Source organism: Pongo pygmaeus, chromosome 5 (genome assembly GCF_028885625.2).
Source record: "Pongo pygmaeus isolate AG05252 chromosome 5, NHGRI_mPonPyg2-v2.0_pri, whole genome shotgun sequence".
NCBI lineage: Eukaryota > Metazoa > Chordata > Mammalia > Primates > Hominidae > Pongo > Pongo pygmaeus.
Window position 1 is genome coordinate 162,245,243 of NC_072378.2, and position 18,305 is coordinate 162,263,547.

The 18,305-nt window shown below is 42.4% G+C and overlaps 1 protein-coding gene across 4 annotated transcripts in view; it reads right to left on the reverse strand.

The window, feature by feature from the left end:
• Window positions 1-18,305, reverse strand: part of PRKN (parkin RBR E3 ubiquitin protein ligase) — a 1,377,993-nt gene that overhangs the window by 210,082 nt on the left and 1,149,606 nt on the right. For all 4 annotated transcript variants that reach the window (XM_054490449.2, XM_054490450.2, XM_054490451.2 and 1 more), the window contains one exon: window positions 12,673-12,734. In XM_054490449.2, the coding sequence (XP_054346424.1) occupies window positions 12,673-12,734 (62 nt within the window). The remainder of the gene's footprint in view (window positions 1-12,672; window positions 12,735-18,305) is intronic.

Below are 18,305 nucleotides of genomic sequence, written 5' to 3' on the forward strand. Positions count from 1 at the left end.
CAAAGTTGAAAGATCATTAATGGAGATTTGTGACAAACTAGCACTAATACAGAATACTGTATTTATCTCAGTATAAAATACGTGCGATAATGGTAAAGTAACTAATAAATCTACCTCAATCGGTGGAAGGGAACAAACACTTCCCTTGATATTCTTGTATGGGTTCCAAGGGCTTTTTTACTTATCAATATTGAATAGCATTTTATAAACAGACTAACTTGGAGGAATGTGATTAATTTATAATGTGAACTGGGTTTATATAGAGTCCACACTCAACTGAGCTCAAAAGTGGAAATTATCTAAAAAATCACTCATGCATGTTTTGTCTATGGAATGCACAGTGAGCATCTGTGTGTGTGTAGATATGCTAATATTTACATGTCAAACTATACTGACAGTTTTAAGCTATTAAAAATAGTTTGCAAATTTCTAGATATGCTTTCATAAAGTGAATAATCCACAGACAATTAAAATAATTTTGAATTGATTGTACAATATTTGCAAAAATATTTGAAAATAAATGTAAATATTCACAAAGAATACTACTCTGAACCTAAGGAAAACAATAAATGTTTTTCTCCTGTATTTTATCAGATTATAGCAAAAAATACATTTCATTAGTATGCGTTATGTAGGCAGAATCCTGACTCACTGCTATACTTTCTATTTTATTTCTTTGGGGAGTCAATTATTCAGTCTTTATGTGAATGCTCATGGATTCTCTTAAGAACAAAAAATATTCATTTTAAAGCATAAAATTCATAGAAGTTTCAATAAACTCATATCTTAAGAATTTAAACTGTGGGTCACGGGAGAGTTTAATGAAATAGATATTGTATTTTGTTAGTCTGCAGGCAGTTAGGAGACCTGTATTTGGGTAGAAAAGTGTTCTATAATGAAGGAACGGTTGCAAGTTCAAGCCCCAGAAGGGCCAGTGAACTTCCCCCTTCTTGCTGGCTGTTGACTGCATGTGAAGTACATTAAAGGAACATGGGTAGTCACCTGAGAAGTGTGGCTATGGGGAAACCAAGCGTAAACATCCCCCACCACTGAAACACCATCCAAAAGGCCTCTCCTCTGCAGGAGAGGACCAGCTGCTTCACTCTGATGCTTAATTTGCATGCTTTCATAGAAAAAGAAAAAAAGAATCTAATTTTAAAAACTACAATAAATGTGAAGTACAGCGATCCTAGGTAAAACCCAAGTCTGAGAAAAATGGCAAATGTTCTGTCAAAACGAGTCAATGCTTGCCAGCCATCCAGGAGCTTATGTGGCCCCCTTTCAGGTCCTCCAAGCTAAGGAGGTTGATTTTGTGCTGTCATGGTGTTTCCCAGAGTATCCTTTTGGGGGCACTCAGGTACAGCTCTTGGGTCTCCTTTGCTTCCCCACACCACTCCATAAATTCTGGCTCTTGTTACATCTCAGCCAAAAGCACTTCGGGGACTCCCTCCCTGGGCTTCTCCCTCAATCCCTCCTAGAGCAGAGGGGTCCTGATCAGGCTTCTGTTCACTGAGCTACTGCTGTGAACCAAACCACGGCACCGACACTTTGCTGCTTGGTTAATTCTCTGTCCACTCTGTGAAGTGATGGATGTGGCCTCAGAGCCACAAAGAAGTGCCATCTTTTGCTGACATCCACACAGATAGAGAACCCACAGTGCTGTGCTGCATTAGAACTAAGGCTGAAACTTTCAAGACCACGCTTTCCACAATACCCAGCTGCCTCTTTCTCTTATTCCCTTTTATTAAAAAAAAATTCAGTCAGGTGCAGTGACTCATGCCTGTAATCCAAGCACTTTGGGAGGCTGACGTGGGAGGATTGTTTGAGACCAGGAGTTTGAGGCCAGCCTAGGCAACACAGCAAGACCCCATTTCAACAAAAAATTTTTAAAAAATTACTTGGGCATGGTGGCATGTAACTGTAGTCCCAGCTACTCAGGAGGCTGAGGTGAGAAGATCATTTGAGGCTAGCAGTTCAAGGCTTCAGTGAGCTGTGATCACACCACTGCACTCTAGCTTGGGCAACAGAATGAGATTTTCTCAAAAAAAAAAAAAGAAAAAGAAAAGAAAAGAAAATTCAGCTCACTATTCCCCTGTCATCTTTTAGAAACTAACGAAAAATAGTTTATTATAGAACTTCCTCTTTGGATTAAAAAAACTATAATAACGTCAGAGAGGAACATCAGCTTATGATTTAGCCATTTCTCCTTGCTATGAAGATAATGTCCCATTTTCTATATGCATTAGAATTTTTTTTTCAAAAAAGAAGCACTCCTTAGATTGTCAGTAATCTTCATCTTCCTTTTTTTTCATTTGCGGGTAGTTAGCCTGAGAGTGTCTGTGACAGTCTAAGTGGTGGCCCCCATGACACTGCTGTTTTTCTTCTCTATTCTGTTGCTAATAATGTTTTCTTCATCCCTGAACATCTGTCAGCTACTGATGAAGTGAATTGGCTCGGGAAAGGGCTGGACCTTGTTAATTGCATAGAAAAAACTATCAATCTGGCTGAAATCAAATGCAAAGAGGCAACATCAAACAAGACCTAAAAAAAATTTTTTAAAAACCCAATAAACAAAAAAACAAGTAACAGATCATATCCGGAAGTACAGTTTATGAAGTTTTTTTTTTTTTTTCCCCAGGTATTTCAGGTGAACCAATGCCAAAAAGCATCTCATCTTCTAATAGTTGTGGAATCTTCTGGAAAAGAGATCCAAATCAACTGGCTTCCTTGTCCCCTCTCCACGTGTGACACGGAGTAGCACCCACTGGAAGGGGAGGGCTACAAAGGCTGTTTTCCTCACAAGAGTTCCTACAGCTGATGTGACTTCAGAGACTCCTGTAGACTATGGAAACAGGGTGGTGAAGCCTCTCCTGATGGAGCGCACTGCAGAAGGCAGGGTTGTCTGTGGCTGTAAATTATTTCACTCTTTGCTCTTGTCCCAGAGAAACAGCTTTACGTAGCACCTAAATCTGCAAATCCAAGAGCCTTGCCCCTCAGATAAATGAGCTTTGCCTCTGCCTTCCTTGAAAGGAGCTGGGGCACAGGTCACCGCCACCATCCTCCTCCCTGGCTCTCTAGGCTTTTTCTTTCCCTGAATTCAGTATTTTCACCTCTCTTCCTTCCTCTCACTCTCTAGGAGCTCTTTGTCCAGTCCTGAAGCAAATGCGATGGTTTCTAAGTGATTCTGAGGGAAGGGTGACATGTCATTGTCTGGAAGTTTTGTGTAAGGCTACGGGTGGGGCAGTGAAACGGGTTAGCTCCACCGAGCACTTAATGACCTAATTAGAACTTGGATGAACCAAAATATTTTTAAAAATCATCTGGATTGTATTAGATGGCTTCATATTCATAACTATCTGAAATGGACAAGCCTCGAACACTGAGGAAGCCTTTTGGGGTGAAGGTCAAGAAGCTGCCTTAATGCCAAGGCACACCTGAGCACAGGTAACAACAGCCAGGTGCTCTGGATGTCCACCTACGTCCCTCCAAAGATCATCACAACGCATCCCTCATGCCCCACATCATTGTTTCAGAGGCTCAAGCTGCCTGTCGTTCTTATCACCCAAACTCTCAGTCCCATATGGGTCCATACGTTTCCTAATATCAGCCAATTTCCATGCTTCCCTCTCTCCTAAGCCCTTTTTCTGTGTCCCCTGAAATTCTTGTTCATGATAAACTAACTCCCCTGTATAATCAGCCTTTTGAAAGGTTTCCCGGTCCACACTGACTTAACTGAAACTGATCCATCTCCCTTGCAACCTTTTCAAGTGAAGGCTGCTTTTCATTTCATATTCACATCTTTCAAGGCCAGAGGTGAAGCTGGTTGTCCCTTGGCTCCTTAACGATGCCCCCAAATGCTTGGGTTCCTCTCCCTTGCAAAACCCACCACTCCTTTGAGACCCATGCTTCACCCTCACCTCCTCACTGCTGCCCCCTGATCTCCTGGACGCAGCCCCTCATTCTTGGGAGACTGTAGCTTCAAGCTGTTCTCACCTTTTCTCCGATTCTTGTCATCATTCTGGGGACTTGCACTCCTGTATGAATAAGCCACCATCAATCTATCCTTGCTGTTTTACCTTCTCATCCTGCTGACCTTTTTCTCATCCTTCTATTCTCACGGTCCATCCCCAGGCCCTGTCATCCTGAGAAACTGTACCATCTCTGAAATCCCAATTCCAAATATGTCTCTTTCTGATGATCACCTCTTATCTTTCCAAATCTCTTGCTAAAGTATGAACATTGCTTAAATTCTTCAACTTCATCAAGACGTCTAATTAATTTGCCCCATATTTCCTCTCCAGCCGTGGGCCTCTCCAAGCCCACCTTCCTTCCTGGTCTGACAGCTTCCGTCATCCACCACCAGAAGCATTGCCTGGAAAACACTGATCTCCATGGTCCTCTTTATCTGATGGCAAAATCCCAGGCCTGGAAAATGTCACCTCCACCTTCCCTGGGTGTGCACCCCTGCAACTGAACACAACAGCATGATGGCTTTCTCTTAAATAACTGACCACAAACTTCAAACGGGCATTTACAACTTCCTCAAGATTGTATTGTGTTTCTCTAGTGACATGTTTTCTCTTTTTTCTTCCCCTCAACCCGCCAAAAAAAGGGGGTGAAATAAAAAAGATGAAATGAGGATAGTTACAAAAGCATAGGAGATAGGTGTTTTTACATAGCAAGAGTAAGAAATAGTTTTATAAATGTTGGTAATAGTTATGATAAGTAGTAGAATTAAGATAATAAGTAGTTACAGAAGAGAATGAATTTATTACTTTTATTTGGAGTGGCACCAATTTTTTGGTTCCTAAGACCAATGTAGGTACGACCTGCCTCTCTCCAGCCATCCATACTTTATATTTCACTGAGGAGAGAGGAACCATAGCTGATATCCTGATGTGCTCAACAGATGTTTCCTAAGCATATTCTAAGTGTCAAGTACTCTTCTATGTGGAAGACACAGCAGTGAAAAATGACATCTGCCTTCGTGAAGCCATCAGACTCCATCTCTCCTCTTTGCATCCCTGCAACTACGAACACACTTGCACCTGCACTCACCCTCTCCAGCCCCTCTCACAACACAAAAACTGGCCTTCCTCCTGTTAGGGGCCGATTCCTTCCTCTGTGCTGGATCTGAGCCCTTCTTGCCTTCCAAAGTACTTCCCTTCTTCAGTTCTCGGATCTCTCTCTCAAATCACCAGGTAATTCATCTCTATGGAATCCTTCCTGTGAGTGTAAAACAAGTTCTGGCCCGTCAACCTTTGAAGAACTGTCTTGTGGTTGCTGCATTTCTCTTTCTCTTCATAGCAAACCCTCTAGAAGGAATTATCCTCCCCTTCTGTTCACTCTTCATCCCATAGAACTCTGGCTCCTGTCTTTACACATCCCCCAAAACTACTCATTATGGTCATTCGTGATTTTTGCCACAGTGCCACAGGTGAAGGACACTCCCTGACCTCATCTTCTGAAACCTCTCAGTAGCATACAACACAAATCAGCATTCCTCCTCTGGAAGGCCCGCCTTCTCGGCTTCCTCAACACCAAAAATCACCATTCCCCTCTGGAGGACCCGCCTTCTTGGCTTCCTCAACATCACAAATCGCCATTCCTCCTCCGGAAGGCCCGCCTTCTCGCCTTCTCGGCTTCCGCAACACCATATGGCCCTGGATTGTCTTCTACTTTCCTTGAGGTTCCTTCTTGGTCTCCTTTGCTGTTTGCTACTCTTTACCCAATTTCCAAACGTTGGTGTTCCTTACGGTTCATCCAATCATGGTCTCTCTTTTCTTGGCTTCTTCTGAGAATCCCCATGGGTTTAAAATTTCCTCTACATGCTGGTAATTCCAAAGTTATCTCTCCATCTTGGACCTCAGGTCTCACTGTCCTCCAAGCTCCCACTCACACATCGAAGTCCCGACTTATCTCCTTCTCCATGCTTCAGGCATAGCAAATGTGTTCAGAATTGAAGCTCAGATCCCATACCTCTGATCTCACCTGCCCCATTTTGTTCATCTCAGTCAAACAGAACTTTCAAACTCCTTCCTTTCCCTGACCCACAGCCAGTCAGTCACAAAGTCCTTGAATTCTGCCTCTCAAGATTCACTTCTTTTTGTCTCCGCTGCCAACTATCTTAATCCAGAGCCTCTCCATATTGCAACAAGATTGACAAGCTCAAAATGTAATTTGGATAATGCTAACCCCTTGCTTAAACCTTAAAGGATTTCCCACTGAACTCAGAACAAAATCCACATGCTTAACCCTGGCGTCCATGGTCCAGGTGGCATTCATCTTTTGGCGCTGTCCTTCCTGCTCAGTATTTTCCAGCCACCTTGGTTTAATTTAGTGTCTTGAATAAAGCAAGCTCTTCACCTCCTTGGGGGCACTGGATGTGTGCTTTCCTCTGCTTGGGATGCTCTTCTGCCCACTCCCATAATGTTAGCTCCTTCAATAGCTGGTGTCCCCTCAATGCTTAGTCTCAGGGCTCCTCAACCACCCCTCATCTAAAGTAGGTGACATCCCTATTTGTTTTCATCCTAGCATCAATTATGATCAGTAACTGTGACTTCCTCATTTACTATTTTATCCAACACTAGCACAATAATAGTACAAGAAGGTATTCAATACATTTTTGTTGAATGGATAAAGGTTATTTCCATAAAATTTTGGTGATTAAACCTAAGGTGGAGGAAGGTGGTATAAATGGAGGTACTTCTGAAATGCAATTGGTCCAAAGGCCCTGCACACCTATGGACTTCAGACATCACACCTGATTTCTGTAGGGCTCACCTAGAACTGCAGAGTGACTTTAGTTTCCTACAATGTGATAATGTCTTTGCCAAAGAATTTGGACTAGGGGGAAGGAGTGTTGAGAGGTGCTATATGAATATGAATTGTGAACACAAATCAGAGAAGGGGCTAAGAAGCTAATATAAATGTATTGTTTTAAGGAGTTTATTTTTATTTTGGGAAGGCAATGATACATAGCATTTAATTTTTAATCCAAATCTAAAAAATCAAGATACCTACTAAAGATCAATGAAAACAGAAAGGAATCACATACAAAGAAATTAGAGGGCTGCTGTGGGTCTCTGCCATCCGGTAATGAATTAGTAATTAACCAGCTTTGTAGGTTTTATCAACTCACATTCCAAGTGAGTATTACGCTTACTTTACTGTCTATTTTGTTGCCACTATGTAAAGCTGGAATATAAACAGCATTTAAAAATCAGAGGAATTTTAGTATAGCACTGAATATTTGCAACTTACTTGGCATCCTATTTATTTACAAATATTCTAAGAGATGATTGAGCTTCACTCTCCCTTGTCTACAAAAAGCTAAGTTAGAGAGACAAAAATGATTTGTCCAAGGATGCTTGTAACAGACATTAATATAAACATTTTATTTTATCAAGTGATATCAGTTGCCTCAAGCATCCAGTGAGATCCCGAGAGTTTCGCCAGCTCCTGGAGCAGCTGCCCCCACTGCTGGCAGGAATGCTGGGACAAGAGCTCTCTGCTTCCTCTCAGGAGCCTCATTGCCACCATCTGCCTAGAGGCCAGTAGGTCTTGTCATGAATAATCAGGATATAAACGTCCCTGATTGATATGCCCTGTTCATGACAGTCACCAAAGAATGCCTGACTCCTGCGCCATCTCTCCAGGCTGAGTCCCAAGCTCCACATCCACTCTGTGTATCCTTTTTCCTACCACATATTCCAGCTGCCCCAAACCCTGAGACCCTTCCCTCATGCTTGGGGAACTCATGGGCAATCAGCAGTAACTGCCCTATGACTGCAATCTGCTTTCTCAATGTTTTTCTTATTGAAAACATTTCTTACTGTTTCCCTAACTGAAACAGGCATGTACCCGAGGACACTACTTCACCTGCAGCACCCTCAGATGTTTTTGTGACTGCAATCCCAGTACCACAAAGCATTGCTCTACAGTGTTGTAACTAAAACATTTTCGCTTTCTCCTTCTAAAACCCTCCAACTTTCCAATTCAACCCATCAGCCTACACCATGCACTATTTCCCCTTCTGCTGTCAGCTACTGACATCCACTTCTCTCTCTCTCTCTCTCATTTCTCAAATCTTCAGTTTGCAATTCTGGAAGATCTCAGCGTGCACGGGGGTGGTACTCCCAACTCTCCGACTTCCCAATTCCATGACCTTAACTTCTCTCGTCACCTTGTCCTCCATCTGAAATCAGACACACAGCCTCCCTAGGCCTCCTCCAACCTCGTCGGTGCTGACCATGCAGCTCCTCCACAAGCTCAATGTGAAGTCTTTCATTCTTTGGCCAATGCCTGTTTGTCCAGTTCAACCCTTCTAGTACTCAAATCCCGAAAATTCTTTGAGCCACTGGTGTCTGTAACCAACTTTCCCTGTCCTCTCTCTCATCTGGGTTCTCTGCTTGCCCCGCTGAAATTTCATGGTCAGTCATCATCACTCCCTTAGATTCACCCTCAGCTTACACTGTTGTTGTAACACTGTAAGATGAGATCCACCCTCAGCTTCTTAGCCTCCCTCCCTCTTGTTTTTGTTACATTTCAACTGCAAAACTTCAATGCCAGTGCCTTTTCTGCATCTGTGCCTACACAGATGAGTGTGTCAGAAAAACATCCAGTGGATTGACCTCACTCCAAATTCAACCATTTCCCAAGTTTATTCCCTCCTCACCCTCATAAATGACAATTTCATTATCCTCTCCTGACATGGTTTGGCTGTGTCCCCACCCAAATTCTCATCTCGAATTGTAATCCCCGTAATCCCCATGTGTCAAGGGCGGGACCAAGGGTGGAAGTGATTGGATCATGGGGATGATTCCCCCATGATGTTCTCGTGATGGTGAATGAGTCCTCATGGGATCTGATGGTTGTATAATTGGCTGGCACTTCCCCTGCTTGCACTTTTCCCTCCTGCCACCTTGTGAAGAAGGTACCTTGCTTCCCCTTCACCTTCCGCCATGATTGTAAGTTTCCTGAGGCCTCCCCGGTCATGTGGAACTGTGAGTGAGTTAAACCTCTTTCCTTTATAAGTTACCCAGTCTTGGGTATTTACTTATAGCAATGTGAGACCAGACTAATACATCTCCTTTCCCTGTAAAACTCTTCCCCCATCTGTACTCTCAGCTGATGAGCTAGCTTCCTGTTTCACCAAGAAAAGAGAAACAACCAGCAGAGATCTTACAGAAGGTTTACCATCAAATCCAATGCTCATATGTCTTTGCCTGCATATTCTGCCTCCCCCACTGTTACCAGGTGGAACTGGCCACTCTCTTGTCCAAGCCCATGCCTACATTCAAGGACACTGCTCCTGAATTCTCCCTTCCCCCTTCTGCATCATCGATCTCCTGATTCCTCTACTGAATCATTACCATCAGTACATAAACATGCTGCAATTTTTCCCATTAAGATCATTTTCTTATCTCCATCCCTCAGCTACCTCATTTCTTTGCTTTCCCCTTCAGCTAAGTTCCCAGTTGCCAAAATTAAAACGTCTGTATTTGCAGTCTCCCACTCTTTGGCTCACCTCCCACATGAACCCATTCGAGGCAGGCTTTCCCCTCACCGTCCATGGTCAAGGTTACCAAGGACCTCCACATTGTGGAGTCCAGTGCTCATTTCTCATCCTTGTCCTTCTTGCTGAGCATAGGACACAAATCATGATTCCTCCTCCTAAAGATGCCTTCTTCCTTTGGCTCCCAGGTCATGATACCTGCCTGGATTTTTTCCCACCTTATTATTGTTATTATTTTTCTGAGACAGAGTCTTGCTCTGTCACCCAGGCTAGAGTGCATTGGCATGATATTGGCTCACTGCAACCTCCACCTCCCAGACTCAAGCAATTCTCCCGCCTCAGCCTCCCGAATAGCTGAGATAACAGGCACCTGCCACCACGTCCAGCTAACTTTTGTATTTTTAGTAGAGACAGGGTTTCGCCATGTTGGTCAGGCTGTTCTCAAACTCCTGACCTCAGGTGATCCATTCGCCTTAGCCTCCCAAAGATCTGGGATTACAGGTGTGAGCCACCATGCCTGGCCTCCTCCCACTTTATTGCAACCCTATCTTATGCAATGTGGCTCCTCCCTCTTTGTTTTGCTCAGTCCTCCTCCCCTCCCCTCCACCAATCACACTTGTTTCTAGACTATTGCGAATGTTAAAGCCAGGCATATGATCACATTGGAGGCTCTGTTGTTGCTTCATCCACTCTGTGGAAATCTCCTTTCCCAGATGTCACCACGAGGCTTCTCTGGATACCTTTCAGTCTTTATTCACCTGTCACCTGCTCAGTGAAACTTTCCCTGACCACCTTATATAAAATTTCACCTCTTCCTCCAGTATTCACTGTCCTTGTTTTTGTGTATGTGTGTGACAGAGGCTCACTCTGTAACAAAGACTAGAGTGCAGTGGCACAATCTTGGCTCACTGCAACCTCCACCTCCTGGGTTCAAATGATTCCCATGCCTCAGCCTCTAGAGTAGCTGGGATTATAGGCATGCACCACCATGCCCGGCTAATATTTTGTATTTTTAGTAGAGATATGGTTTCACTATTTCACTATGTTGGCCAGGCTGGTCTCGAACTTCTGGCCTCAAATGATCTGCCTGCCTTGGCCTCCCAAAGTGTTATCATTACAGGTGTGAGCCACCACACCTGAGCACTGTCCTTTTTCATTTCCTTTTTCTCCATAGCAATGATAGCCATCTAACATAATATACACTAAATGTGTTTATGTGTATATAATATGGTTTTCTCTAAGTAGAATATGGAGATTTTTCACTCCTCTATCCCTATAACCTAGGATGGTATATAGCACATAGTAGGTACTCAGTAAGTATCAGCTGAAAGAAGAAGTGTATGTATGTCTGCGTGTGTGTGTGTGTGTGTGTGTGTGTGTGTGTGTGTGTGTGTTCTAGGAAATAGAGATCAATATTGCCGTGATGCCCTATATTACCAAAACTAATCGTAGTGATATTAATTTTCATTATGGCTCAATTAAATTTCTAGGAGAATGCAAAGTGACCTGACCTTTATAAAGCAGATCTGAGGAGATGATTACTGTTGGCTTCTTTCCTTACTAATTACCCATGGACTGTAAAATAAAAATGGAAACACTCTGCAAATATTGGTACAAGTTCGAAGAGAAGACTCCATTATCTGAGCAGAACTGTCAGGGTAACAACCAGTGATTCTTGCTTTAAGAAGTCTTTAGGCTTTCACTGGAAAATGGCTGTGAGATCCAGGTGTCTTCATAAGGAGTTACGTTTGGGAGAGTCAGTTGTCAACTTTTACCTGCAATGCGGGATAACTGATTTCGCTTGTATTTGAATACACATTTATGCCTGCTATTCTGGAAACTCACAATATAGAAAAATGAAGGGGATGTACTGTAATTCTCTAACTCCAGGGTGTGGAAGTGATTCCAGTTTCTTATCCTCTCCTAACTAATCCTTTTGTTTTTATTCTCATATTGGAAATGGGCAGTTTTACTTTGCCACATACATACACCAAACAAAAACACACAAACCAAAAACTCATTGATGAAAGTGAGCTGCCACATCTCCATTTGCATATTTCCTGGTCAAAGTTGGCAGAGACAATCTTTAGGAGTAAAAATAAATAACGCTGGGCTGGGCGTGAGGGCTCACGCCTGTAATCCCAGCACTTTGGGAGGCAGAGGCAGGCGGATCATGATGTCAGGAGATCGAAACCATCCTGGCTAACATGGTGAAACTCCGTCTCTACCAAAAATATAAAAAATTAGCTGGGTGTGGTGGCGGGCGCCTGTAGTCCCAGCTACTCAGGAGGCTGAGGCAGGAGAATGGCGTGAACCTGGGGGGCGGAGCTTGCAGTGAGCTGAGATCACGCCACTGCACTCCAGCCTGGGTGACAGAGCAAGACTCCGTCTCAAAAAATAAATAAAAAAAAATAAAATAAAATAAAGAACACTGGAAGTTAGGTCAACCAGCCTTTTGGCAACTCTTTAGTGTATTTTAAAGATAACTTGACACCTAGATTTAACATACTAATACAGAGTTTGTAGTTCCATATAGGGATCAAGAAACGTATTTTTAAGCATTCCATAATATATATGTGTGTACATATATATAATATTTAGCACCCTGAATTATTTACTTAGCATATCTATTTAAATTATGACATGCCTCACTGAGCACAACACAGCATTTAAATAATCCACTTCAAATGGTCACCCTTTGTATAGACGTCACATGTTCATACCCGTGTACAAAGAGGCTGCCGTGAAATACAGATAACAAACACCCAATACAAAAACCTGGTGAAAAAAAAAAAAAAAGCTCACACATCCACCCACAGACAGCAGCTTAGGGATGTCTATGACCATCGATCCCTCAGGCATAATTCATCTCTGCATTTATTTGCTCATCTGCCACTATGTGGTGCCTGCTTCCTGCTTGAGTCTTGAGATGAAATGCACTGGCAGATAGCAGATGTAGCAATTAATAACCTGTCAGGTCTGATGGATAGAAGAGGAAAAAAGTGTCCTCACACATATCTCCAGCATGGTTGTCTTCCCCATTTCAGGGAACCCAGGGTCAGGAGACATACTCGGCCTCCCTGGGGAGCCCAAACTGTCTCGTTAGCGTCTATCTTTCATGACAGTCTGATGCAGCCTTTGAGATGCTCACTCACCTGCTCTTCTCCCAGAATCCTGAAGTGATGGAGCTCTTTAATCAAGGAGTTGGGACAGCCAGCTGTTGGAAAGAAGAATTAATCACAAAAACGTCATTTTCACTCTGTGTGGTTATATGATCTTACATACGGTTATGACTATCAACTGCCAGTGTTGCCTTTTGGGAGGACACAGATATGTACCTGAAAAACACACATCTAACCAACCACAAAAAAAGCCAAACCCTCAAAAGAGCTATGGCCACTGCCTGGCCTCCAACCACACCTCTTTAGAAAACAGTTGCATGTGACTCTGGCCAGGCTTTCTCTCCCCTCTGATTATGATCTGGCCTTAGGATATCATGCCACTCTGGTTCTTAGAAACATGCCCAGCATGTCACTGGTTCCTCATACACAGCCAGGATTCCGCAGGGCCAGAGTAGGGGAGTTGGTGACCACAGGCTCTGACTTATTCATCATGTCCTGTTTGCTCACTATCAAGGCCAGGGGCCTGCTCATTGAGAGCTAAGAGCAAAGGTCGGGTAGCTGGACATCCATTCTTTGGGGGGCTCAGCTGGCGGTTAGTACCTTGCCTGGTTTTGTCAAGAGGCTTTGTGAAGACCTATTAGATCTTGCATTTGAGTTTGGAAAGGGCATCTTACAGAAGGACCAAGAGAGAAGGCTCCAGCAGTTCTGGTGCCTATCACTTTCTCGTTCCACCCAATCAATCCAAGCCCCTTCAGACTTTCACCTTTTTGTTCTTCAGTTGTAAAACAAAGTAAGTAAATAGGTAAAAAAAAAAAAAAAAAATATATATATATATATATATATGCACACATACACACACGTAATTAAAATACATGTGTATAAAATATAATTATATAATATTTTATGTATAGATGAGTTATATATATTTTTATATAACTCACATATATAAATTGAATATGTAAATATATAATTTTATAGAATTATATAATTAATATAAATATTGGCCTAAATATATATATTTATATATAATAATATAACATATATAATATATATTCTATGTAAAATAAAATACAGTTGACCCTGGAACAACATGGGCTTGAACTTTGTGGGTCCACTTATATACCGATTTTTCTTCTGCCTCTGCTACCCCTGAGACAGCAGGACCAACCCTTCCCCCTCCTCCTCCTCCTCAGCCACTAGCTGTGAAGAGAATGAAGATGAAAACCTTTACGACGATCTGCTTTCACTTAATGGATAGTTAATACATTTTCTCTTCCTTATGATTTTCTTAATAACATTTTCCTTTCTCTATCTTACTTTAAGAATATAGTATATAATACATATAACCTATAAAGTATGTGTTCATAGACTATTGATGTTATAGGAGGGGCCTCTGGTCAACAGTAGGTTATTAGTAGTTAAGTTTTGGGTGAGTCAAAAGTTCCACATAGTTTTCTGACCTCAGGGATGTTGGTGTTCCTAAGCCTCACATTGTTCAAGGCCCAAATGTATAGATATGTAAAATTTAGGCCAGTATATGCTTAATATCATTTAAAATGTGTTGCATCCCTGTCTTTTCAATAGAACTATTCCTCGATATTAGGTTGTAGTCATTTATACTATTATTTTTTTGAGTCAGGGTCTAACTGCAGGCTGGGGTGCAGTGTGTAATTATGGCTCATTGCAGCCTTGACCTCCTGGCTGAAGGTACCCTCTTGCTTCAGCTTCTTGAGTAGCTGGGACTACAGGTGTGTGCACCACCAAGCCTGGCTAAGTTTTTAATTTTTTCCTAATATTTTGTAGAGATGGGGTCTCACTATACTGTCCAGGCTTGTCTCAAGCTCCTGGGCTCAACTGACACTCCCACTTCAGCCTCACAAAGTGCTGGGATTATAGGCATGAGCCACTGTAACTGGCTCATTTATATTAAATACTCTGGAAACAAAATTGATATAAAAATCTGTTTCTTTGAGATGAGACCTATGGATTATATAATCTGTTGAACTTCCTAGTAAGGAAACTGGATTGTATGCAGGACATATCAACTAAATTATGGAGCCATTTCTCATATTCCTCAGCATTGTGATGTGAGAGTGGTCAGAAGCCCTGAGAGTGTTTGTCTGGGGGAGGGCAGGCTGAGGAATGAGAAAACCTGTATTCACACAGGTGAAGGTGCTCATTGCAATAAAGATTAGATTTGTGCATTGTTTCAGAGAGTAGGATTTAAAACCAACAGAAGAAAATGGAATAAATTGCCTTATAAGATAGTAACTGCAGGTTTTTCAACACATGCTAAATGAATACTTATGCAGGATATTTTAGAGAAGAATTTTACTGGGTATGATGATGAATTTATGTGTCTACTTGATTGGGCTAAGGGGTGCCCAGATAGCTGATAACATGTTATTTCTGGGTGGGTGTGTGAGAGTGTTTCTGGGAGAGACTGGCATCTGAGTCAGTGGACCAAGAAGATCCACTCTCAGCAATGTGGGCAGGCATCGTCCCATCCACTGAGGGCACTGAGGGCGTGCACAGAACAAGAAGGCAGAGAATGGCGAATGCTCTTTCTCTTCTAGAGCCTTAAAGATCAGATTCTTTAAGGTTCTCAGGCCTTCTGACTGCAAGACATACACGACCCCCAAACCTGCCGCCCCTAGTTGTCAGGCCTTCAGACTCAGACTGAATTAGACCAAAGGCTTTCCTGGTTTTCCAGCTTACAGATGGCAGATTGCGGGACTGCTTGGCCGCCATAATTGTGTGAGCCCTTCCCCCAGTAAATGTCCTCTTGTCTCTTTCTCTTTATAGATCCTATAGACAGAAAGGTCCTGTTTCTTGGGAGAAGCCTGACTAATACACTGAGTTATTTCCAATTCCAAAATTCTATGGTAATGTAAAATGCTGGAACATAGTTTTAGCCTATATTATATAACATTTCATACTTTGAGAAATAAAAATCCTGGCCGGGCACGATGGCTCACACCTGTAATCCCAGGACTTTGGGAGGCTGAGGCGGGAGGATCACAAGGTCAGGAGTTTGAGACCAGCCTGGCCAACATGATGAAACGCTGTTTCTACTAAAAATACAAAAATTAGTCGGGCATGGTGGTGGGCACCTGTAATCCCAGCTACTTGGGAGGCTGAGGCAGGAGAATCGCTTGAACCTGGGAGGCAGAGGTTGTGGTGGGCTGAGATCGTGCCAATGCACTCCAGCCTGGGCAACAACAGCAAGACTCTGTCTCAATAAATAAATAAATAAATAATCCAAGTGAATATTTTAGTGGAAAACATAATACATTAACTTCCACAGGCATGTCTGGTACTGTAGAGAAGGAAAACTAGATCCTTCAAGTGAGACACAGATGCTTGAGCTGAGTGCTTCTCCAACTAGAGGCCACGGAGACTTGCAGGCTGAAGATTCTTTTTGAGAAGTTGTTGATTTTGGGGTTGCTATTCTGATGATTACCTAAACAATAGTAAAAATATGTTCTGGATCATTTGACTGGCTTCAATTCAAGCAAAAACTGCTATGAAATTCAGCCTCAAGTCAGTTCCTGTGCTTTGGATCTCTTTGGGAGCAAGTCATCACAGTTTAGTTTCCTGAAATGAGTGAGAAAAGAGTGGATAGAAGGCAAGCGAGGCTTCCCCTGCCAGTAACGTCCCATGGTCTGGGGCCGAGTGTCCGAAGGGTAGAGTCACAGGAGCAGTAGTCGGGGAAGGGAGGCAGCCAGCAGCTCAGGGTCCCAGGCCTGCTGAGATGGAACATTCGAATCTGGGCCAACCCATCAGGGCCCTGTTCCGATCCCAAGGACTGCTCTAGTGTCAGTAAAATGACAGCCTCTACCGTATTAAATTGATAGAGTCCATCAGAATATTTTGGTCTTGTACTTTCAGTTATACTTAACTGGTATGTTTTTATTTGGGCTTTCTAATTGTATAAGCATAAAGTATTTATAGCTCAGTTTATATCTAGACACACTTAAGACATATTGTCTTAAAAATAACTTCATTCGGCCGGGCATGGTGGCTCATGCCTGTAATCCCAGCACTTTGGGAGGCAGAGGCAGGCGGATCACGAGGTCAGGAGATTGAGACCATCCTGGCTAACACAGTGAAACCCCGTCTCTACCAAAAATACAAAAAATTAGCCTGGCGTGGTGGTGGGCGCCTGTAGTCCCAGCTACTCGGGGGGCTGAGGCAGGAGAATGGTGTGAACCCGGGAGGCGGAGCTTGCAGTGAGCCGAGATTGCGCCACTGCACTCCAGCCTGGGTGACAGAGCGAGACTCCATCTCAAAAAAAAAAAAAAAAAAAAAAAAAAATATATATATATATATATATATATATATATATATATATAACTTCATTCAACCTTGGATGTTTTGGAGAATTTTTTGTTTCTTTACAAGTGGTCTTTTATGTCACTCAAACTTGAGAAAAATGGCTTTGCCTTATTTTAATCCTGTGTAAAATAAGAAACACAATTTTAAATTAGCTTATCTTCAGAATTTGTATTCTGGCCGTCTCCTAAGATACATGTGAAAGGACTGATGTTGATGATAGCTCATATATAAACATCTTTAACAGAAGACTAGATAATTACTTGAAACACCTGGTAGGTTCAAAAAAACAACAAACAAGACTAGACACAGCATAGACTTAGATGAGAAGAGCTGGAAAGGGTCAAGATATTTAAGAAGACCGTGGACGGCTATCTGCAAACTGTGCTCATCACAGGAACATTAGGTGGGAAATGGCCAGATATAAACTCAGTGTGAAGATGGGGCTTAAAAATAACAAAACTAGAACTGCAAGACGGGCACACAGAACGCATTCATGTAGGGAGACAGGAAAACATTAGTGGAGGGGGCGGAGGTGGCAGGGAGGACAAAATGGGCCTGACGAATAAAAACCACAGTACTACTTCTGGATTTGGAGCAACAGAGATCATGTCCGATCCTTCCATGCCCTTTAAGCATCACCTCCCTCACATATGGGTTCTTCTGCATTCATTTTTGGTAAATCTGCATTGACTCTTAATGACTGCATATTACTTTATGTAATGAATATTCCTGATGTAATTCGTGAGTAAGCGCTCACATGATTTTTTTCTTTGGGTGTTTGATGGGTGAAACTGGTATCAAACTCACTGCTTTTCAACTTTTGAGATTCAATTTTTCCTCATTTTGAAAAGTTAAAAAAATCATCTCCAGAACTCTGAACTCCTTATTGTATCTCAAAGATTCCCGGCAGCATCTCTGAGACTGTAATAGAAGTGTTTGGACATCTATTGGCATTTAAAATATTTGTATATGCCATATTATGTCATCACTTTTCTTAAGCACAAGGTTCTCCTTAAATTGTTATCCTGTCCTTTCTAACATGGGAAATATTCTCTTTGCTCAAGAAAACAGAACACACAGGAATCGAGTAGTGTTTTCACCTATTGACACTGTGTTACCTTTCTTGACAAGAGCCTATTCTTCTCTATCTTTTCCCTCTTTTCTTGTCCTGGACTCCATTTTTAAAGCCCATCTTGCTGTCCTTGGCAATTTAAACGAGAATGTCACCTCGTTCCGTGCCATCCTCATGCCGTGCTCACAGGTTTGTGCTCTTCTGTCGTGTTTTTCCTCCAGTTATTAAACCCCTCGCTCATCTCTTGCCTGTGTTT